Source organism: Thunnus albacares, chromosome 17 (genome assembly GCF_914725855.1).
Source record: "Thunnus albacares chromosome 17, fThuAlb1.1, whole genome shotgun sequence".
Classification (NCBI taxonomy): Eukaryota; Metazoa; Chordata; class Actinopteri; order Scombriformes; family Scombridae; genus Thunnus; species Thunnus albacares.
The window spans coordinates 7,392,107-7,416,565 of record NC_058122.1 but is presented as its reverse complement, the minus strand read 5'-3'; the positions used below and the strand labels follow the sequence as shown (position 1 = coordinate 7,416,565).

The 24,459-nt window shown below is 42.1% G+C and overlaps 2 protein-coding genes across 4 annotated transcripts in view; both read right to left on the bottom strand.

Moving 5' to 3' along the window:
• Nucleotides 1-18,011, bottom strand: part of smurf2 (SMAD specific E3 ubiquitin protein ligase 2) — a 52,007-nt gene extending 33,996 nt beyond the window's left edge. The window contains exons 1-2 of one of the 3 annotated variants that reach the window (XM_044330964.1): nucleotides 17,793-18,011; nucleotides 17,475-17,578 (exon numbers count right to left, since the gene is read on the bottom strand). In XM_044330964.1, coding sequence (XP_044186899.1) covers nucleotides 17,475-17,526 — 52 coding nt within the window. In that variant the 5' untranslated portion in view covers nucleotides 17,527-17,578; nucleotides 17,793-18,011. Of the gene's footprint in view, nucleotides 1-17,474 lie in introns of all 3 variants that reach the window. The other 2 variants (XM_044330963.1, XM_044330966.1) reach the window with 2 other exon arrangements.
• Nucleotides 18,012-20,483: 2,472 nt separating this feature from the next.
• On the bottom strand, nucleotides 20,484-24,138 carry kpna2 (karyopherin alpha 2 (RAG cohort 1, importin alpha 1)). The gene is made up of 11 exons (XM_044330967.1): nucleotides 24,036-24,138; nucleotides 23,706-23,818; nucleotides 23,458-23,598; nucleotides 22,839-22,927; nucleotides 22,460-22,728; nucleotides 22,247-22,341; nucleotides 21,800-22,063; nucleotides 21,439-21,672; nucleotides 21,088-21,270; nucleotides 20,853-21,002; nucleotides 20,484-20,742 (listed from the first exon to the last, which is right to left on the bottom strand). The coding sequence occupies exons 2-11, from the start codon at nucleotides 23,760-23,762 to the stop codon at nucleotides 20,653-20,655; spliced, it is 1,572 nt and encodes a 523-aa protein (XP_044186902.1). The 5' UTR covers nucleotides 23,763-23,818; nucleotides 24,036-24,138; the 3' UTR covers nucleotides 20,484-20,652.
• Nucleotides 24,139-24,459: the final 321 nt, after the last annotated feature.

The following is a 24,459-nucleotide window of genomic DNA, read 5'->3' as shown; positions in this document are numbered from 1 at the left end:
GGACGTGTAGACTAGATGACAATTTGTGTGAGCATATATGCACACAAAACCCACAGTAGCATTGAAGTAAATTGCAAAAGGTAGCTGACATAATTTATGTAGCAAAAGTAAATTTACTTGTCAAAAATTGCAATTTGCTTGAGGAACAATGTCCGCTACTTCAAGACACAGTCCATGTATGAAGGATGCTAGTTCTTCAGCTCTTTAGTTGTTTGCAGCAAACTAACTTTTATAACTTAATCTCCCTGTGAATATGTCTGATGTTGCCGAGCCAAATAACACAACGTTTCATATCTTTAAGGCACTGTAAGGGCTTCTCTTTTTACTCCTGAACTTCCATTAATAAGAGAAAATGTGGGACTACCCAGTCCACACACCCAAATACAAGGAAAACAAGGATCAAAAGCCAAACTACTTCCTTTAGTAAAGCTGAGGGCTTCACTGAGAGTACCAGCAAAGTCTCAGTCTTTCTCGCTCTCTTTCTGAGGTAGAATGATTGATGCTGGGAGTGTCGGGGACTCAGATCTCTAACATGAGGGGTGGGCTGGGTTTTTGGGACCCTTGGTTCAAGCTGTCGTGTCGCTGTCTCTGTGGCAGAATTGGCCTCATTTATATTTGATGGAGCTTCTCTCTGACAAACCTCTTCCCTCTTTGTGTGCATAAATCTGAATTTCTAACACACCTACAGCTTGCAAAAGTCCCTAATGACGATGATTAATTTTAGCTGAATTTCTTGTGAGAAGAAATCAAATAAATAAACAGAAAGAGCAGTAGCGAGGGGGATTTGAATGTAGGTCAGGCAGGCAGGAGAGTGGAAAGCATAAGGAGGGAAACAATGAAAGAAGAGGCTTAATGTTTTCATCCAATGATGTGAAAAATTAAATTCAGTGGCACAAAAATATTTATTTTCATGCCATTATTTTAAGTTCATAAGTGGGCAATGTGTTTGGCAGATTTCAGCGGAGAACCTCAGTAATGTTAAACTCCTTGGAGAAATACATCATAAGCAGCTAAATGACCCAACATGTACGGAAAGTCATTACATTTTCTTTCCCAATGAAAAAGCTTTATATAATGGCATTAAGAGAAATGGCAGCGCCTCTTTACCCGCCAGCGCACTGAAATCTCCCAAAATTTATGCCGTTATGGGAAATGGGGTCCTGACGACAGAAGCCTTCCCCAAGAAAAGGAAGTGGGAGAGCTTGCACCTACAGAGCAGTGTCGTAAATCAGTTGTTTTATTGGTCACCCTGGACGGGCTCTCTCATTCTCACACACTGACAAATATAATTATGTGCTCTCTCTCCTCGTTCTTAAAGATGGAAGAGAGACACATACGTCAGCACGCATACACAGTCAATCTCACAATGTGAGACACACACACACACACACAAACAGCCCTAAGAATAAAAAAAAAAAAAAAAATGATGGGAAAACTAGAAACATTAAAATCTCATTTCAGACGCCAGCTACATTCACATCATTTCTCTTCCATGGCTGCAATGAGCAGAACGCTGTTTTCAGGGAGTGGCAATTTCGACCAAATAATGTAGCCTGTTGCCAGGATTAATATGGTGTGAGGGGTTAGACAGGACAACTGCAGCGCCAGAATCAGAGCTGCAGATCTAGCCTCTATAAAACACTTGATTCAGTGACAAAATACACAGAATTAATTTTTAAGGGCTCTTTCAAGGTGTGGCGGTGGGGGTGATAATATACACTTTGCCTCTCTCCTGGCCTGTACACAATGACCGTTGCACCATTACTTCACAGGGGTGCAACAATATATTATAGCACAATATTTCACAAACACAAAATGTGGCAATATGCATCATAAACCCAAAAATGGACTGCTATAGCAACTAAATCTTATGGATTTTTGACAGTTATGTGCTTGTCCTTTGTGGGAAATATAAAAACTGTTTCTCTGAACATGTCTAAGTAGTTAAGAAATGCAAAGTTCTGACATTGGCTTAAAGATGATAACATTATTACCTAGCAGTTTTATTTTCCACTTCAGATTTACTTCATATATATATTCATTATTTGCATTTTGCAACAAGATATATGATAAAAATGAAAAACTGTTAAATTGTCTTTAAACAGTCAAAGCATTCAAAGCATAAATTCAGACGAAGTAGTAAGAAATCTGGTGCTGTCAAAATGTGCTGTTTATCATGAGCGGTGAAGTCTGCATCATATATTGTACTAAACCGTGAGATGACTATATCATTACATTCCTTGACGGTCTCTACCATTCTCCTTCTCTGTCACAAAAACACGCAGACACAGACTCCGGAAAAGCATCAAATAACCCTTCGCATCTCGGGCCCATCTAAAATCCTCTGTCGTCATAGCGACGGCAAGTATCAAGGCAAAGCTGAGAGAAGGGTTTCTCTGTGTCGCCTGTGTTTCTCATTCCGGTCGCACTGCCTCACACAGCCAGGGACTGCAGCGCTGACTGATGGGGCTGAGGCAGAAGGGTGGGGGGTGGAGGGGGGTGGGGGGCAGGCGGGGGTTGGGGCAAGACAGAGACAGAAAAGGACTGCAGAGAGACAGACAGGATGAGCACCACTGAGATATTCACGATAATCAAAACTTTTAAAATGACAATACACAAAGAAAACAGCATTGGGGGCATTTTCTTTAATGCTGTTTACAGCCATAATTTAGACCCAAATGGACTTTTGATGGGTTTGACAAGCCAGCATTCAGTTTTTCATTGCCAGCTGGTTTTGTTTAAGGCCATCAACTATTCAAACACACAGGTATTTGAATTCGTCACTGAGTAATAAATTTACCATATTGCTCCTCAAGCCTGCTCACGATATCTTCCACGCAACACTTTTGAGCGGGAACAGGGATCGCACAGACACACACACAATTCCCGCCATCTGATAAATGACCAAAACCTTTTAGGCTTAAGGCCCACTTCACTTTTACTGAGCATTGTTATTTTAAAAAGACCGCAGAAGAAGGGTAAGGAATGTGAGGAAGTGATGGCAGGCTGAGGCAGTCAGGCTCACCCACACAAAAGGCTGAAACACATCAAGGCACTGTTAAAAAAAACGCAACATCATCTAACAACTACCTACATCTTCACACACCACCACTGGGAGGAAAAAGTACTTGGCAAATTCGTCAGTGACTAAGTGGAAATAAAACCTGGTGGCTCACATAGGGAGCAGGGGTGTCATGTGTATGCTCTTGGTGGCTGCTCGGCTGACTGCAGCTTATTAGTCACATAATGGCTTTCCACATTACCGCCCAAACAGGGCTGCTTCCCCGAGGACAGCGGGGAAAGCTAAACAAACACCACACACAACTGATTATCAGCTTGGATTTAGCTCCCTTTTATAGCCGGCCCATCTCTTAATAAAAATCAATTCCTCTGAGTGGTAACAGCAGCTCCCTGTAGGCAGAGACCGAGACCTTGGGGTGAAGTTAAAGTTCCACCTGTGGGGAGAGGATGGGCCGAGTTTCTCCCAGGCTGGCACACAAAGAGCCCTACTGTGCAGGCGAATCAATGAACTCCGCCAGACGCAAGCCAAACACCTGGGGAAGGAAAGGTCACGTGACGTCTAGGGGAGGGAGAGGAGGAGGAGGGGGGGAGGCGTCACCATGGCAGCAATCACTGGTCAAGACGAGATGGAAGGATGACGCTTCAGCTGGGAATCCACTTTCATCTGCTGTGAAGTGACATATAAGCTGAGTCTACACCAAAAGTCACATTCACACACACAAACACAAGGAAGCATGGGAAAAGAAAAGAGCACTGTGGGGGAAAAAGAGGGTTCACACTGCCTCTAGTCTGTTGCTCTGCGGTTAACCATTACACTGGAGCCTATGAGGGGGAGGAAATGGGGGTGTGGGAACAGAGACAACCTCCTGGTAATATTCCACCATTCCCATCCCTGTCCAGAGTCAAAACTGTCTGGAAACACAGCCTAATAAGAGGAAGAGGGAGAGGGGGAGACATTTCAAAATATCAGCCGTTCCTCTGGCTGCGTGGAATCATGACTGTGTGTGAACCTAAACAAATCTCTTCAGGCCCACTAGCTCAGGTTGACCCCATTCTGAACCTCCCTTCCTGTCCACCTGGTTCCTCCAGTCCAGTGCACTGACCCAACCCGCCAGACAGTCTGACACATCTTCAGGGAACAGTACTCTCCCACCTCCTCCACGCTCTCCCAACCCCCAACCTTTCCTCTGCCTGTCTGCCTGTTTGTCTGTCTACCCTGTTTTGACTCCAGGCCCAGGACCGTGCACTCTCATGCGCAGCATTGTTCTTCTATAAACAAAAGGCTTCCTTTTCCCCTTTCCACTCCTCCCTAACCTCTGTGGGACTTAAAACTTAAAGGGAGGGAGAAAAACTGAGAGGGTGAGTTGTGACTGACAAGTGCGGATGGTTGTGCTAGTGAACCTGTTCTTTATCTGTCTCTTGCTAATCTCTGAACCATCGCCTAATCAATCTCCTATGACAGTATGTTGGGTAATGTTTGGTTTTGAACGGTGCCTCTGTAAATCCCCTATCACTGGGCCTGCAGTGGAGGGAGACTGATATTAGTCGGGTGCTGGAGCTTCCATGCAGGGCAACTGTACAGACATGCAGGCATTCAGTCTGACATAGGAAGGAAATGAGGCGCAGTTCAATGGGAATAAGTCCAAATTCATTTTTAACTGAACCAAATGAGTGACTGACAAGTGACAAGAGCTACTACATGCCATAGTCACAACCAAAAAAAATTATTATTTAGACAAACTGAAAATTCTAAATTATTTAATGTCTACTTCCATTTTCGGACTCATGTCAACCGTAATATAAGCATGTGGAAGTGCAGCAACACCCTCATCATCTCTCAAAAGCTGATACCAGTCAATCAGCCTCTAAAAAAGGCTTGCTTTATGGTGTAGGCCAGTACATTTGCCACAGAGGCAACCACACCACCCATCACTGAGTGCATTGAGTGCTGCCCTGTTCATGACAAAAGTGGGTTACTTTTTAAAGACCTGGCTACACCACTTAACTTCAGCCCTTAACTGCAGACAGGCAGAATAGAGTGAGGAAGCAGGGTAGAATTTCAGGAACTCAGTCCAGCTCTTCACGGGGTGCAGGCTAACTGTGGAAATGTGGTTAAGGGAAACTGACTTGTAGGCAACGGGAAATATCCCAGCTTTGGCAGGTTTTTATATCTTCACAAATCCACTTATGTAAATACGCAAATCTGATAAGACTTCTTCTGGTCACATAATACAGATATTAGAGTCATTGGTACCAGAGTGATCATGGAACTACTAACTGCCAGGAAAATCTTCTAATACCTCTAAACAGACCTGCAATTTCCAAGATTTGAAATTAGGAAGGAAAAAGAGTAACAAAATCTCCCCCTGCATCATTTTATACTGAGAGGAAAACAGAGAGGAACACTTCAAAAAAAAATGAGGGGAAAAAGATCTTGATCCCCACTTTCCAAGTTTCAAAAAATTATGGAGGCATTCAAAGACATGCTCCTTCTCCATCTAGCACGTGCCCTGAGCACAGAGGGGAAAGAACAATCTTGTCAACAATTGAGGAGTGGAGAGGAAACCAGCAGTCAAACGTATTAAGGAACTCATAGTCTCTGTGACGTGAATTAAATACCGCAAAGCAAACACAGAAAATTTAGATTCCCAGGACTCCTGTTACACACTTGAGGAAAGGACGTCTGGGGACATCTGTTGCACAAAATCACTGTGACCAGAAGCGTAAAAAAAACAGTGGAATCAGAAAAAAAGACAGGAGACATAATATATCCCCCATAGCTTCTCTTCATAAAAGGATAAAAGGCCATGACTAAGAGGAGCCATATATCATTATTCATCACACTCAGCACCTGCTGGAAAAGGGATGAGAGATCTCGTGAAACACGCTGGGACACTCGGAGGAAGCGCAGACCTGTTCTGCCAGGTGGTATTTTGTGTACTGTAGACGACATGCAGCAGTTAGAGAATGGTGCGGCATCAAAGCCCAGTGATTATTACACATTGTTAATATCTGGGCAACCGGCCAAGATAAATAACTAGCCAGGAAGTTAAGTTTGGTTTTGAATTAATTTTAGGTGTCATGATGTATAAAGCTGGCAGTTGTAACAATAAGAGTTTTCTTACAAGATTGAATGCTGCTAAGTGAAGCAGGACTGTCACTACTACAGTGATATCTGTTCGACAATGACATCATTCATTGTGTCTATGATACGAGGCATCTGGGCTCTTGTTTAGTGGTGCATCTGTTGCGACAAAATCCGAAGACAAGCTTATAAAACAAAATCATATGAAACACATGAAATGTTACCATGACGGTAAACTGACAACCCGTGAGAAACACTAACTGCCTTCAGTGTTGTTGAACAGAGACTGCTTACTAACAAAACCAGTCTTTAAACAAAAACAAAAAGTACAGATACAAAGATGCACAATTCTAACAAATCCACGGAGGAGTGAAGCGCTTATCTTCCTTTGCAAAAACCTGTTTGACTACATGAGGAAACTCACCACACACATACACACGTGAAAGGAAAGAGACTGGCAACATTCTTAGTGTGAGAACATTTCATCCATCTCACGTCACCTTTTCCCTCCGTGATACAGTCCACTGTAATTGCATAATAGAGGAGTCCACCCCAACTATTTTCGGCTCCAAATAGTGGGAAACCATGCCACAATGGCAATTTTTAGTGGCATTCCTGTTAGTCCTGCATAGTACATCACTCTCTCTTTCCACTCTGTGTGATACAACGTGCCTAACAGGGAGTCATCCAGGCGAGTAAAGTCTTCCACAGTGCCATCACCGCTGCAGCTATAGTGAGAAGTCAAAACAGTGAGCAAAGCAGAGCGCAGCACAGCTCAGGCTTCTGCAAGCTTGCACTGCTGTTGGCTGGGACCCGAGCTGTTTTGAGTGGCTGCACGGCTCTTCTAGCTTCTTGGCTCCTTTGCCCTCTCTGATGTAATGGAGGAGAATAGAGGAAAGGCCTGGACCGAGCTGCAGCGGAGAGGGTGGATAGTACCAACCTGTTTAACAGAAGTTGAGGACCACCACTGCCCAGTCTGGAGCCAGAAGTACTGCTTTGCTTCTCCACTTCATCCCCCCCCTCCCCCCCCCACACCCCCTCCTCCTCCCAGTCCTGGGGAGTTTTGGTTTCTAAGAATGATTTCACAATTTCAACTGGGAGCAGAGTTACATCATTACCACCCAGCCATATTTTTCCTTTTATACTGTCTGCTTTGCCAGTGAATGTGTTGGACTGAGAGGATCGCTTTTAAGAATCAGGACAGTAATCACGTCATAATCATAGATAAAAGCACTGCACAGCCATCTACTAATGTCTGCAGAATTCATTCGAATGGAAAATGTGTATGACGAAGGCTGATGTAGTTATAGACTGACCCTGGAGTGACTGGTGGACCTGGCTGTGCAGGTAGAAAAAGGATGAAACTACTTTATCCGCTATGCCTTCATGCCATATGTGATGTGTTCATCATCAGTAACTGTCAACACGAATTACGCCTGATGACTCATTGAGATGCAATGGTGGTCCCTTGATCAAAACCCATGACCGCATGCAGTTGTGTGCAGGTGCATGCCATAAACAGCTTTTACTATGTGCAAGGAGTCATGGTTAAAGTGGGTTGCGCGTGTCTACAGGACATGTTTCATGTCTGTCCCAAATTTAGCCAAGCGTAGATGAAATCATCCCTCTGAGCCTCTGGATTGTCTAATAAAGCAATATTTAAGGGTCATGCTGAGGTTAAGTTTCACTGCTATTGAGTTAGACTGAGCGCAAAATGTGTTGATGTGTAGAGGTGCTACATGTGACCGTCACAAGCTTGAACTGAGTTTCTTTATTTATCCAAAAACTGAACAATAATTTCATTCAGTCGTGGGAAACCAAGGTGTAAGTAACTTCTAAGTTGGTTAACAAAGTCTTTTAGCCTTAAGGTTTCGACATTAGTACATCAAGTGCTTTCGCTATGATAATTAAGTTTGTAAGAATAAATATTAAGACTACATTTCTGAGAATTCCCAACATGACCAATTTGAGGTTTCTGTAGCATCTGTTGAAAAGCTGAATCATCAGACATTTGGTATTCCCCATCTTTGAAGTTAAGTTTCATAATGAATTGAGACGCAAACTGTTATCAACCAGACAGTTATATCATCAAGGCTGATCTCAAGAGTCATCACACACAGACAATGGATACTGGCTACCTATAGGCTGCTGCGCATATTTAGGATTCTTTTACATCTAGAGCAAGAGCATTAGGGAGCAAAAAAAACAAAACAGTATTGAAATATCACATTTGCTCCTCTGTGCATATGCAGTCAGACTGTTTTTTTTTTTTTTACTACACAGGAATCCTTTGGTGTATTTGTTCAACTTCAGCAGAGATGCCATTTGAAATGTGATCCGGTGTGAATATAAACATCTCTCTTCTGATCCTGTCTCCTCAGAGGACTGAAGGGGCTCAAACGTCAGGTCCAGGCACGGACAGACGCCTCTTGTCAGCTGTTGGCGTCTTGCGGCTTTTGCACCAAACCCCCCACCTTTAAGCCAGTAACACTGGAGACTTGAGACACCCCCATCTGCTTGAGGTTAGTCAGAGTTACAGAGTTAATCGTATCAACCCGTGTCCATCCAGGTTTAAAGCAGAGCCGGCACGTCGAAGAATTAATCTCAGGTTACTCTCCTCCATCAGACAGCTGGGCAGGAACATTCTGGCCACCCTGCCTCAACCTCTGTCTGTAGGGAAAGTGAAACAACCCTTGCATGTGGATATTTATCAGAGCTAATGAGACTTTGTGCAAACTTGCTGAGTGATCTCACCTGGGCACACTGCTGAGAGATGATAATAATCACAGACATCCCTACAAACAAATGGAGGAGGAAACAAGCTTAATGCCATAGCTTCAGTCACGTATCCACAGTGGAATGTGACAGCAGAGGCCTTTCCTGGCATACTGGTCCACGACCTTAACCTTCCAGAGAGGCGTGAAACATTGACCAGTATAACGATAAGAGAAAAAGACCAGCGAGCACGCCATCGTGGCCTCGGACTGCCACTACTACACTTGTCTCTCCTACCAACACAAAAGCCAGAGATGTCGTGACACAGTTGATGAATGTGAGATGGTGAGGCCTTTTTTAGAGCAGCAGATGTACTGCATTCATCACCATTGCAGTATGCATGTGTCCACAATAAACACTGCAAACGGCAGCTTCATTCCTGTTGGGAACAGCGAGGTCTTGTGGTTGAGGAACAGCTTAAAATCATAAAGCTGGCAGCTCTCGCTCTCCTTTCACTCTGCTTCATCGGATCTGCGACTAAGTCTGTTTCTCCAGTGTAATTTTCAAACTGAACAGCACCCAAAAAAAAAGAAGAAAAAAAAAAAAGAAATCTAAGTTTAGATCAACTGTGTAGACTGTGAAATTAATTACCCCCTCATTAACCCTTAATTGGTGGGTAACTGAACACTTACATGGTCAGCATGTGACTGAAACTGCATTAACAGCCAAGGGAATGTCATAAAAGCAACACAGCATCAAACGAAAATGATCCAATCTTTGTAATGTACTGTGTGACTTAATTTAATGTCCAAAAACACACTGCATGTTTTCTCCATATTATGCAAGCCTAGAAAGCTTGATTTTTTTTATGTGATCACAATTTATTAGCGCAAGTTACTTATTCCAAAGCATCAGTGACAGTAACACGCAATGCTCTAAGTGTCAACTAGTCAATAAAACAAGATGTAAAACGTCTAAAGCAGAGTATACTCCTCTTTGTATAAACTGTCGGAAGAAAACTAAGAGCATCTAAAGTCAAACATCGTTCTTCGCCGACATTGGATATGCATGCAGCCGCGTCTGATAAGAAATAATAAAAAAAAAAACACCCCCAAGTGGAGTTTCTAACATCAAAGGGAGCACTAGTTTGGGAAATAGGCAAGAAATGGAGGGGTTTGGGCAGTGGGAGGGACAGCATAGAGAACAGCCAGGCAGAAATGATAGGAGAAGAGCCTGCGGACAAGAATCAGTTTAGTTCTCACTGGAGCTCCCCCCCTCGCAGTCACCGCTAATCCAATTCTGACCCATTAACCACCACAGCCAGGTTAAAAGAGCAGGCCTTTGAAGCAGGTCTTTCCCAAACCACCCAGGAGGATTAGCACTTCTCCGAGGCCAACGGGACTCTCATCCTCGGCACTCTTTTCCTGACAGTGCAGACGAAGGCACACGAGCAGTGCAAGCTTGCGATGTGGCACGGTGTATATTGAGATGTAGAAAGTCATATGACTCATCCTGGCTCGACGCAGCACATTAATTTGGATTCTTTATGAACTGTAATTAACTTGCAGCATAATGACTACATAAAAGAGGACATTTTCAGGTGTGAGAGGAGGGACACTACCAGGAGGGTGCAAAGGTACAGAATGATATAACATTAGAGTATAAATGTGTGTCTGTATATTGAATAACCAGAGGATGAGTTGTGGTCAGTATAGCTGATATGTACAGGATACCACACAGGTAGGGCCCTATGATTTCTGCATTGCAGAAAACACAGACAGGATTGTGGAATTTGATAATAAAAATGGAATCAACTGTAAAACACAGAATATCGTGGAAGTTGCCAGACTGTGGATACAGTTTATAAAAATCAGGGTTTTCCCCACCATTATAAGATTTAGGCGCAGCACATAAGCGTTCTTTCACACACCTAAGCCAAATGAACAGAAAAAAAAAACTATGATGAAAGTCTCTACCATGTTTTGGTGTTATTTACAGGCGTGCTGCTTCTGTCCTCTGCTGTCTGTGTTGGAGTTTCACCGAGGGCAGTGCTCTGCTCCTCACACACACACACAAAGCAACCAGCAGAGAGGCCACGGTGGAGACAGTGAACCAGGTGAACCAGGTGAAGTGAAAGATAAAAGTTTCACTTGAGTCGACAACAACTCAACACTTGTCACTGTGAGTGCAATAAAAGTTTCGCAAGTAAAAGCCAATAAGAGTAATTTATCAAAACACCTCTTCAACAAGCATCAACATGTAGAGAAGTGATATTTTCAACTTGTTTTGTCTGTAGTGAATTGTTATGAACAAGCTAAAACAGAAGCTGTCTGTCGCTTAGTTTACCACAAATCTTAAAATGTGGCAAATTAGCTGCTGGCTGAGACGGCAGAGCCCCCCCCCCCACCCACCCACTCTTCAAACCAGCCCCTCCTCCCTCCCCCAGCAGCAGAGGGAGGAGGAAAGACTGACACTGACTGATGTTTGTGTTCCTCATTCTTTCTAAACTTCACTCAGTATTTTATGTCAGGAATATTATTTATTTTATTGACAGTTTAGATTTGTTTCCAGTGACATATTATTGTGTTTACATAATGATTTTGTTGTTGTAAACTTTACTGCTGCTGCTCTAGAAACAACATATAGTTATATTTAAAAGATAAATCAATTCTAATCCTGTTCTGGTTTTATTCTTTTTTATAACATCATTCAAAAACCCCCCAAACAACCAGTAAGAGTATAAACCAGACTGATAAGGGTATAGATTAGATAGATAGATAAAACGACACCCATTCCTACAGCTGATTAGTGGTTTGGACTTTAAGGGGATGTCCAAATCGCTGTTCAAATCCCTTCAACATAAGCCTTGTTTCACCAATGTGATTTTGTGATTATTATTTTTTATAGCGCACAATGTAATCACTCATAAAAATGTGAAGGATTACTTCAGGCCATAGCGCTTACATATCCATTTCACTTCTTCATGCTCATGTCTGAGTGTACTGAAGCACTTTCTGTGATTAAAAAAATAGTGCAAATATTGTCTTGCATCATTACAAATTCATTAATATATATACACATTTCATTCAAAGTATGATTACATTTAAATTTTATTCATCCACCCCATGATTAGACAAAAAATAAAGAAAAATCAAAATGGAGAAAAACAGAAATTTGGATAAATTAAAACGGAATCCAGAAAAATTTAAAAATGGATTTCCCAGGGTCCTACACAGGCTTGAAAATAGTGCTGCAGATGTTCTGGTGACTGCAGCTGAGATGGTGTTCAGAGTGACGCTGAAAAAAAAAAAACACTCTCATTCATTTGACTGGAGGCAGTGCATTGACGCAGTGGGTGTGCCGACACAGAGAGATACAAAAAAAGTTGAACCTGGCTCGACTTTTGCAGCAACATAACGCAACGTCATCTGGACAAGACGCTGCATTGGCCAATCACATACATGCAAGCGCACATTTCTTGTGAACGCCGTGTTTTCGAAGTTTCGTTGTGAGTAAAGTATAAAACGGTTGCCTCCGCTAGAAGTTTCCAGAGTTGCAAAATCCTGTCTGTGACTATTACAAATTGCTGTATTTTGGTGTCTGATAAAACGTTTAAACATAATAATCCGTAGTTTCAACTCATCTTCCAGGATCGTATTTCACCATCTCACCGGTACCTTAAACAACACTCCCCCATCAACGCAGCCCCTCACATTGTTTTAAACGCGGGGCTGTTTTCGGTCTGAACGCAGCTTAGCGGTTACCATGAGATCCCAGCTGGATTCCCTCTCAGTGGATAAAAGCAGTATGAAAGCACTGCAACGAGAGGAAGCATGGAGGGAAAAAAATCAACGAACAAAGTCCCATCCCATGAACTTGTGATGACTTTTACACTCTCTCCATTGAGCACCACGTGATAGGAGAGGCAATAACAAATAATATAAAACTACATCCAAGAAAATCACCAGTCAACAGAAGCTGTAGGACAGTCAAACAGAGAACGTGGTGGGTCATTTTCTCTGTTCTTTCAGGCTCCAAATGAAACAGGGTGTGTGGATGGAGGAAAATATTGTCTGTTGCTAATATTACAAAGCAGCCATTCTGAAGTGTTGATGCTCTACTCAGCAGGAAGAGCCAGTCTCCCCAAACCACACATGCCGCCCACTAATCAAAGCCATGGCACGCTGTTATAATGCAGTGACATGATAGACCTGTAAGCCACCCAGCGCTATAAGCAACACACAAGACGTCTAACATCCTGCTGAGTAATATGACTGCAATTCTTCACTTTATTATTACAGGGGAACCTCAAAGGGGGAGGGTTTCTGGACTGTTCTGCTCCCCACCTGTCAGGGGTGACGTTTGGACAAGTGTTCGGGTCTGGGGAGCACTTCCTCTCTAAGAAGCTGCCCACTCTCTCTCTCTCTCTCTCTCTCTCTCTCCCCCCTGCTACATCTGGTCTCCTCCGGGCCGTTGCTGGCGGCGGTTGAGGGCAGAGCAACCGCAGAAGGCTTTGTCCTCATTGAAGAGCAGCTGAACCAACAGGAAAGCCAACCCCAGCCAGTCAATTAATTGATGGAACAATTTAAAATTATGGGAGGCTCTCAGCAGGGGGAAGGAAAATGTTTACAAATGATGTGAAATAATTGCTCGTTACCTTACCTTTTTTATTCCCCCACCCCTTTTGTTCCCAGGCCTTTTGCTGCTAGAATTTTTCTTTTCCTTCACATCTTGTTACATGCAAAATGTTTGCTCGAAATTCATGTCCATGATGGGTCAGTCCAGTCAACAGTTCACCACATCCAGCTAATCACTTTGTATTAACAATGTATCCTGTCTGAACACCCAGATGAACCTAAATCACTTCCATACAGCCAATCTGTAAAAATGGCTCTGACTGAGACCACATGAATGTACCGAGCGCCAGCTCAGACCACATTAAACCTCTCTTGATCATCAGGTCCTGTGCCTTCACAGCCCCATCTGTGCCCAGCTGTGGGGGTTTCTTCTTCAATTATCCAACACCCAAAGACCCCATCTGTAGACTACAGTCAGACCGAGCTGCACTGAAAAGGCGAGGGCTCGCACTAAAAAGGAGAGACCTAAGCCTTTCACTCAAAGCCACACAGTGGGCCAGTGTGAAACCCCAAGGCCTTTGTTGCATCTTTAAAATAAGTCTGTTTTATTCTCAAGCAGCATCTGTGTCCATTCAACTGTCAGTCGTCTCACAAGGGAACAGAGCAGGGAAATTTTGAAACTATTTCATCGAAAATAATAGCTCAGGCACTTCTATTTGTAGAAATCCTGTTAATTTGCAATGGCAGCTGATCAAATGGAAAAAAATACACAAAACTACCTATAGAGAGTCCATCAGACAAAAAGAGAACCAGAGAGTGCGGAGGAAGCTCAGTTAGTAAGGGTGGGTGTGAAATATACTTTGGACTCGGTCTGAGGGGGGAAGAAGCTTACAATCGGAAAGAACAGGAGTGACTCAGAGAGGAAGAGGTGGGAATGCGAATGGAGAATTCTAGGGAATCCCACTGAGATAGCTCTCTTCGCTGGTCTGCACCGCGCCAAAGAATTCAGATGAGCAAACCATATGCTTAACAAGTCACATGTAAACTCCAAGCTAAGACAAAAGCGGCAATAAACACTAAGAATCAGAATCACATCAGCATACTCAAAAACAAACATCAGTTCTTTTTTTTTTTTTTTTTTTTTTTTTAAATTTTACTGCACATGCAAAAATTGTATTTAAAAAGGCAGAGACAGAACATCTCTCACTGATTTTTGTGAGTCTGATTTCACTTCTATGTGACAGACAGTTTGTAACAGATTGAGGGATGCGCTGTCTTTTCTGCAAAGTCTCAAATCATATTAGAGGAAACTGTGACTTGGCATTCTGCTGTCATCAAATTTATGGTTGCATGGAAAGTGATGGAAATTATGCCATGAGCTATGTCTGCATGACAGCATTTAAGAATGATCAGACAAAGCAATGAGCCGTGACTTCATGATGTAATTCTTGACTCGGTGGATCACGCATGTTATGCCATTCGCTGTGTTTGTGTGTCACATAATTTAAGAGTGATCAGCTGTGGACTATAATGGAAACCTGTCCCGTGTAGTCAAGGGGCAATTCTCACCCCAAGTGTTAGTTTTAGCAGCTTGCTTGCCATATTTTTCCAGTTTAATAGCTGGCAAACATCTGCAACATCTGGTTCAAATGGACAGGGGGGTTGTCAGCAAGGAGAGACGCCTACAGCACAAACAGCTACAGGCCTGTTTGAATGTAGCAGCTCATCATTCACAACCTGCCTGGAAACAAATTCATCGGCAGCTATGTGTCAAAAATCAACGCGACTACAGATGACAACATGCAGCTACAATGTCGCAATGACACTCTCCGGGCCCATTACTCTCTATGCAGAAATCTAATCAGCCCAGTATACACAGCTGTGCAGCGCTAAACAAAGAAACATATAATGACAGTGTGTAATGAAGCACTTGGGCTTTACCACCAGACGGCTGCCTTCCTATAGAGCTTCCTCTCCTGCTCTCAGTCCTGCTTTGCACTACTCTCCAAGCTGGAGAACAGAAAGGGAAAGGCAGTGAGCTCAGCTATGAGACAGGGCTGACCATGTGGATGACATGGCACAATATTACATAATTCTTGAAGAAATTTTCAGTACACTGACAAAATGTACAGAGGGAGAGAGAAGCAGTCATAAAAAAAGATTTTGTCAGAGGAGCAAATTCAATATTTAAGAAATGGTGAATTTCTATTGTTCTTTTTTAACAGGGGTGATATTTAGTCTGGAGGGGTGTACAGTGTCACTCAGCATCAAGAGGAGAGGTGGTCTGTGAGGTCCCGCTCTCGCCATTTTTCCACAGTGGACTCACATTCTTAACATTCCACCAGGAGACCACTGCGGTCCATCTCAAACTGCAGTGACAAACTAATTCACAGTCTAGCGGACTCGTCTAGATTTTAACACGAAACGAGTGTACTAAAAAGTAACATCCCTCTGAGGGGCATCACTGACTGATAAAGAATGTAACCAAGTAAGTAAAACAGGTTGGAAATTTCACAGCGGGACCAGAAACTAGCAATCTTAGTTGTCAACAATAACTACATAAAAAGGTTATAATATCACGATAAACACAATTCAATCACAATTAAAATTTTGTAGAAAAACGCACAAAATTAATTTTCTAGATTAATTTGTGCACATAATTAATAAACAATGACAACTACTTTGGAAGCAAAGCAACCTAAAAGTGCTCAATTTCAAACTACTGAGTGTATGTTGTTATATCATTTTATGAATGCTTGGTACCTAATTTTTGTGCAAAACCCTTCTCATTGTGCAGTGAACCCTGGATGACTTACGACAACCGTTAAAAAACATTGCTGAAAGCTTGCTGTCCTTGGCCATCTAGCATCTCCAGCTCATTAAATCCATCTCATTAAGATCCCTCCTTGTTGTCTCCACTTATTCCTATCAGAAACAGCACCAGCTTAAATATTTAATTTGGCACTTCCAGATAGAATAGACTGCCCTGGAATTTGATTCAGGTCAGATGCTGGACGTACATCAAAAAGGGCAGCTGTCGGCCCCTTCTCTCAGTCAAAACAGTGTGCTCTCATGTAAACCTTTTTGCTGTTTGTGTTGAAAAGGCACAAACCAAACAGCTGAGGGAGAGAGAGAGAGAGAGAGAGAGGGGAGGGAGGGAGAGAGGGAGATGTCCAAACAGACCAGCACAACTGCAGGTTACTTCATAACACATTACTCAGTCTAAAAAAAGTGTTTGAGAGAGGCTAAAACTGTAGAAGTATGAACTGTTCATTGGTTAAAGCTCAACTCAGAGCAGAGCTGCTTTTTGGAGGATGCTGTTTATACTGCAGGAATACAACTTAATAGTGACCTGTTGTAACAACACTAACAAAGGAGGCAGCTGTCCGTCAGTAGGCAGTTATGGGACACTGCTCACTGTTCAGTGGCAGTTGCAGACTCTTGTGACCTGTGGAGCTGCATGTCGTCTCAGCCGAGGCTTGTTCTGGCATAAAGGCTTGATTATAGCTAACTGCCAGGCTATCTAGCTAAGCTAACGACAGCTAGCCAACTTTGTGAGAGTCCGTCAGTCAGCAGAACAGTATGATAGTTGGGCAGCACTGTTACACTGCAAATGTTTACATCAATAAAACAAGTTAAATTAATAGAAATGGAAGATATCACCCAACATTTTGGTTTCTTGTAGCGACAATCAACTCAATGGAAGGGCAACACAATATACAGCTAGCTACGTTACTCCGGGACCCGACTTATAGCTGGTAGTGGTTACTGGCGACAATCACAAGGTTCAGACTATTTCCAAGAACAATAATATCCACATTCAGCTTTATCTAGCTACAAGTACACCCGCTCAGTTTTTTTTAATATTAGCTAGCTTAACACTGTAAAACAACGTGTATTTAAAATACACTGTAGCTGTACAAAATCATGGAAATCACGGGAGACAGAACCGGCGGTAAGCCAACTCCATGACCCATGGGAACTGTTCATATCCAGCAAATACACGGAGCCATCCTAGCTAGTGTGTGTGGGGGGAATACAGCGTTACTTGGGGATTTAAAAGCATTGCTAGCTACCTGTTAATCGCAGCTTCACAGGGCCATTCCGCCGAACTCCTTGGTTAGACATCTCCTCTTGGTTCCAGCCTTTACTGCACGTAATAATAAAAATGTGACGTTAACTGTAAAAAAAAATGACAAGGTTTATCAACCTCTCCGCCAGTTTTAGACAATAATGGAGTCAAGGCATTGTGGCCCGGATGTGGACTGAACTGCCATAGCGAGAGCTCACAAATGCAAAAGATTTAAAAATAATAATAATTTAAAAAAAAGTGTTGCACTGCTGCAAACTGCATTCACTAGAAATTATTTCTCCGAGAAAAAAAAACGTATAACCGAGCTAGCTGGGAGTCGCGGCGCTGTAACGCGGTGTTTGTCTTCACATCTTCGGAAGGAGCCTGTGCCTCCTCTCCGCTCGTCCAGAGTTGAACTGTTGAGTCCTGCGGTGCAGATCCCACCTCAGGAGGCTGCTGCTGCTGCTAGGAGCTGACCAGTGACGACAACACACTCTGGGGGAGTGAAACATTTCTCTCTCAACATGTGGCACCTAGCTGCAATTCACACACAGATCCCACTGTGTCCTTGGTTTACTTTGATGGCATGAATAAACACTCCCTGTGTTTATGACAATTTATGACTTTACACAGGGGCGTAGCCAGAATATACAGAACTCTAGGACCCCTTTCACCACCACAGTTATTTCATTTATGAGGACAGTGTCATCAGAGACAGATTTAGTGATTTGAGGACACCAGGCAAACTCTGTCTTGCTTTATTTTCACCCTTTCTCTAACTAAGAGCACTTAAAGCTGTGGTTCTCAAACTTTTTCATGTCAAGGACACCTAAACTTACACACATTTGATAAGATTTTGTTTCAAGGTCCCCAATCTGATAAGATTTTTGCTTATAGATGTTTAATTACAGAAATTGTATGAAATCCATCACAAAAAAATTCTGTCATTGTGTTACATATGGAATTACAGTGAAAATAAATTATTCCCCTTATTGCCAGGGAACCCCCTCAATGACACCTGGTGGTCCCCGGACACCACTTTGAGAACCACTACTAAGGTGTGCGATGTCATGAGAAAAAAATGATGAGTCAACCAATGAGGAGGACAAATTTCCCTTTTATGACGACCTGGATAGCATTCTGGGCACACGCCCAACAAGCTCACCCATTAAGGTGGTGTAATCTTCCCCAGCTTCAACTGGATTGGCCATAATGATGTTATTATAGTGGCAATGAAATTAATAAGTTTTGAATATGTTCTTTTTTTTTGGTTCACGTTTGTCTGTGCGCTTATATAATTACAATGTGGAACCAAAACTAACCGGATCAAATGTATACGATGCTGAAAGTAGAAAGTTTCTCTGAGCTCATTGAAAATGAGATTTTAAGGTGTGGGCCTACTATCATGATTTGTGACATCACAACTAGTTTGGAAACCAATTCTGGTGCAATATTCAACTTACACAAGTGTGATGTGGAGACTTAAAGCCTCCAGTGCACAAACACTGAGAATGAACTTTATATAATTTAACTTTTTTTGTGGGGAAAAAACATAGACACAAACTATTATTCACAGTGGAGTATTTTATATACGTCTTAAAACATGTCTGGAAGGGATCTTTAAAAGTATGAAAAACAGGTATTATTAGCACAATGTACTTAAACTGACTTAATTTGTGTTCAGAGTGGAGCTTTTCATTCTTACATAATGCCGGATAGTTTAATGAATAATAATGCATCATATTTCATTATATTTTGCCAGTAAAATCTGAATCTGCAATGTAACCAGTAATATTTATCTGTCATGTAAATGTAGTAGTACAATGTTTTCCTCTGAAGTAGAAGTACACAGTAAGTAATTAGTACACAGTTGCATTTTTTTGTGCTTTAGTGATTTGGGGGAGCTTTGTAAGTTATTTTGGGGTACAATGAGATAGAATAGTAACACGATTCAACATTTTTCATATCTAAACAGCATAATAAATCTATAGCTGTTTGGGGGTCCAGACAGTTGCCTATTTTGCCTAATGGTAAAGTCCACCCCTGAATAACATGTGTCAAATTTGTGTATTCTTAATACTTTTATTGTAAAGAAATTATTCAGTTTACTGTAAAAAGTCTTTTCTAAGGTCTGAACCATAGATGTATGGCCTTTTCCACAGGTAGCAAGCTGAGAAGATAGAACCAGAACCGAGCACTGGATGGCAGATTTAGTTTTGGACAAACAGATTTGAACCATATTGCTCAAAAATGTTCAATTTTTCATCTTTATCTCTTCAAATAACAGAACTTATGTTAGGACAATCAATGCCGGAAAAAAAAGAAACAAAGTGCCTGTTTTTTCTGACTCCTGTAGGTTACTGCACATTATTTTGAATATTATCAAAGATCTCATGTAAGCCAGACTTTAAAAAAATGTATTTAGAATATGTGACATCACAAGATATATTGCTTGCCACCATATTGGCAATTACTAGTCATAAAATGCCAATTTGGTCAGCAGACTGTAGAGCTGAAAGAATCAATCAAAAGGCTGACAGTGATTGGTCAAGTACCAGTTAATCACAGCCCAAAACCTTTATCTTAAGTTTTGATTTCTCCTTATTTGAACAGTGAATCTCAAAACACATTAAATAATTGAAATACATTTCAAGATATGTTGGCATTTATGGATAGAGGCTATTTTAAAAAAACATATGTAATTATGACTGCAAATGTACTATTTCAGTTATATTGTAAGATATATATTTTGCCTCTTCATATTGTTGTATTATGGGTATTCGACTGTCTTACTTTCAGTTATGGTCACTTTCCTACTAATCTGCAGGGTTCAATATCTGAATTTTATATTCATTAACAAAAAAAAAAAAAAAAAAAAAGACCACATATATAATACAGTTTTTTGGTGAGTTTACACCAGCTGACCTTTAAGTACCATAATCCCAAGTCATTATCCTCACAATAATTACTTCATGGTGTTTGAATAAGATTTAAATAAAAAAAAAACCCAGCACATGATCTGACATCTTTATTTACAATCATGTTTTATCAATCATGTTAAAACAGTATGTACACTACATACAAAATCAGAACTCCACATTTACATGAACAATGGACAAACAGAATAACGGACAAATAGTAGAGATGAGGGTACAGTATAGCTGAGAGTAGAAGACAGTCATTTAGAAATTGAAAGTGCTCTGGTTTTCACCAACTTGGAACGCATAACCATCAGAGGTTGCTTCTGGGACCACAGACTGCACCTCCTGCTCCTTTAAAATCAGGAAGAAAAAAAAAAAAATAGTAAGAACACTCATTGGCAAAAAAAGAAAAGAAAAAAAATTCGATTAAAATCTGTTCGAATGTCTTAAAAGACACTTACCTCTCCAGAGAAGTATTTCTCAATCAGGTTGAGGGATGCTTTGTAGACCATCTCATTCTCATGACACTGCAGAGCCTCAATCCGGTCCAGACCACCACACTCTTCAATCATTAGACACAGCTTGTCTGATTCCCCAATTTTATCCCCAGCCTGATGGGAAAGCATACATAAGACATCATGTTGACACGTCAGGTCTGGCAAAACTAACAACTTTTTCCATGACAAACAAACTTACCAAGAAGATATTGGTAATGGCATCCAAAATGACCAGGACAGTCTTGCTGTCCTTGGAGGAGAGCAGATTCAGGAGAGGCTCAAGCACATTGGCTTGGACAAGGTAAACCACCTGCTCGACAGTGCCCCCGCTGGTGAAGTTTGTAACAGCCCACACAGCCTCTTTCTGAGTTTTGTAGTCACCCTGCAGAAAAAAGTAGGGGAGGATAAGTCAGTCAGTAATGATCCATTTGTTCTATGGCAGCTATTTGACTTCACATCTGCTTTTGACAACAGTATACAGGTAAAAATGAAGTATCCCCACCCTAACCAACCCAGTGAAACAAATCCAACCAAAAACTCAGAATCATACCCGCGCAAGCACATCAACCAAGTGCGGTACGAGGCCTGCGTTGATGACCTCCTGGATTTGGGTGTCCCTCCCTGCAGTGATGTTGGACAGAGTCCAGGCCGCCTCCTTCTGAATGTTTGCTTTGTTGTGGCGCAACAGTTGGGGGAATATGGTCAGGGCCCCGGCATCCAGTACCATCTGAGTCTGCTCATCGGTACCAGTCACAATGTTGCCGATGGCACGCAGTGAGGGCGTCTGAAAAAAGGGGGTGAAAGAGGTTATTTTACTAACCGTGAGAGCCTAAGGAGCTGCCCAACATATGAGTTATGCAAAGAGGCTACCAGAACTGCATATCATCACATGAGTGAGACAACATACGTACTATGACAGACAGCTCTCCAGAGCCAAGCAGCTGCACCAGACGAGAAACTAGCTCAGGTTGGACCACCAACTCAATGCGGTCATTTGAGCCATCTGTCAGGTATGAAACAGCCCAACAGGCGTCAGCCAACACCTCCTTGTCATCGTGGTGTAGGAGACGAATGAGTGTGGGTAAGATCTGCTGGATTGCAGTCATAGGAGGGTAGGGGTTCTTGTTGCGACAGAGGTTTGACAGTGTCCATGTCACATTTCTCAGGTAGCCAGGCTGCAAAGAAGTAAAGTAAAAAAGAGGAGGGCAAGGATCAGTGCATTTGTTTGAGTTAGGGTGCCCCCTAGTGGTCACCAAGGAGAATAAATGCAGTTAATGTATGCGCATAAGCTGAGAATTTTGAACACTTCAAATAAGTCATTAAATAATTAGGAAAAACATTTTATACAAACTACTCACATTTAATGCAGACAGGTCAGGGACTGCCAGCAGACTGATTAGAGGGGCCACAGCTCCATGCTTGATGACCCTGTCTCTAAGACCTGATCCATCACCTAAATAACAGAACAAAAGCAGAAACAGAATATGACCTTTTCTTCAAACCAAATAGTCATGAGCATACTTAGACCAAAAAAAACAACAACCCCCCCCCAAACATATTCTGTCAATTACCAGCAATGTTTCCTAGGGCCCAGACAGCTTGCTCGCTGATGTGCTGGTGGGGGGATGTGACCAGGCCAATGAAGGCAGGGATGGCCCCGCCCCCCACAACAGCAGCTGTCTGATCTGATGTCCCAGAGGCGATGTTGGTCAAAGCCCAAGAAGCCTCAAACTGGATTGGAGGGCAGTCTTTCAGCCCCAGGAAGCCAACAAACTTGGAGATCAGGCCAGCACTGATGATCTGGTCAATGGGAGGATGCCTCTCCCGTGACAGCAGTTTCCTGCATTTGGGACAATACAATAAAAGTGAGTCATTGTCACAGTACTGTATTGTTTCTGGCTTTGCAGTAAAGCTCAATGTGCAGTGTTCTTTAATGTTATTTTATATTACCGTGCAGCCTGCGTAGCCTGGAGCTGGGACTCAACGTTACCGCTGTTCACTCCAGCGACAATCTCTTCAACTGTCCACTGCCTGGAAGTCTGTCAATTGTCACAAACCATGAGTCATGAATTTTGATGAATACAGGATAGATGAAAGGCTGTATATTATATTACACATTATAAACAAATGCAATATCTCTTCCAACCAGCCCCTATCTGTCAGAAAGGAGTTGGTTTAACTGTGGTAATTTGGAGACATCACTGTTTGTGACATCTTGATACTGGTTCCTCTTATTTTGTCCAACTTCCCTTTATACTGCACCAATGTGGAGACAAAATATTTAGTTTCAGTGACACTAAAAGTCTCAAAGATCACCATACAGCTGAATAAACTCTTTACAGCCACATATAGTATGTTGTTTTGTCACTATTCTATTAGATTAGAGTGGTGTTATTGTCTTGAACCAGTGTTCAAACTCGATTTTTTTGTAGTTTCTACAGAATGTCAATCTGTGTTCTTGCATCTTGGTTTTCTTCTCCAAGTGAATTTGTATTCAGTTAATTTGTGCACCCCACTGAACCATAAAAAGATCCTTTCCTTAATCTCAATAAAGGCTTTGAAGGCTTACCTGACTGTTTTGGCTTTTCTCTTGAAGAGGGGAAGTCGCCTCCTCAGGAAATGCAGCCACATTTCGTCTTTTGAACATCTGATCATCTTTCTTCGCCTTGCGGAGCTCGACGTTGACCTCCACCCTCCTGCGTCGGAGCTCCTGTATTTTTTTTTAAAGACAGAGTCACACATGTGTTAGTGCCACTAACGATACAGATAAGATGGAAAAAAAAACAGTAAATGGACATGCTCGGGATAAAAACTTACATTGGCATCTTTGCCTTTGTTCTTGAACTTGTTCAGACGAGCGACGTTCTCAGACATTTTCAGGTGACGGGGAAGTTAAGCAGCAGTGGAAATAAGGTTTTGTGGAGTAATTCCTGCACACAGAGTTAAAAAAAAGTTAACTACCTGTAGCTGCCTCGTGATACTATAACATGCCGAATATCCGCCTGTTTGACATTAAAAAGCCCCACTGTCAGCAAGTTCAGGTTGAATAAATAATAAACAGCTCAGAAAAACATCAAACTGTATATTCTTTTGCAGAAAAATACATTCAATTCTATAAAACTACATAAGCTGTCGGTACACGCTTACCTGACTCTCTCGCAGAAGTTGTACTACGTAGAAAGAGCCGCACAGACCTTTAAATTCCTGCAACAAAGCCTCCTGATTGGGCTGTTCGAGTGAAAGCATCCAGCCGCCTCCGTTCATTGGACTGTTCATAAAACGTCACATAGCGCACAGGAAGCGACGTCACTCCTCACAACATCGCGAGTGAATCTGACTCTGGACCAGTCAGAGACCAGTATGCTACATTCTGTGTGTTTTCTCTGTAAATTATAACTGTTCCTCGACCGGTGCATTTCGGTCCTGGTTTTACAGAACACTGTACGTCACATCCTCTTTTTAAATAGTCCATGTAGCTGACAAATTCCTAAACACATGTATAGATATGTTTCCTTTATGCTGATTTTGTACAATGAAATACATTTTTTAACTGCTGCTGCCACTTAAAATT

What these genes read in the sequence shown, in the direction of transcription:
- kpna2 (XM_044330967.1), bottom strand. Translation starts at nt 23,762, where the DNA reads ATGTCTGAGAACGTCGCTCGTCTGAACAAGTTCAAGAACAAAGGCAAA. An exon ending in AGAAAAGCCAAAACAGTCAG is followed by an intron (nt 22,928 to 23,457) that starts GTAAGCCTTCAA and finishes GACAATTGACAG; the next exon opens with ACTTCCAGGCAGTGGACAGT. An exon ending in CAGGCTACGCAGGCTGCACG is followed by an intron (nt 22,729 to 22,838) that starts GTAATATAAAAT and finishes TCCCAAATGCAG; the next exon opens with GAAACTGCTGTCACGGGAGA.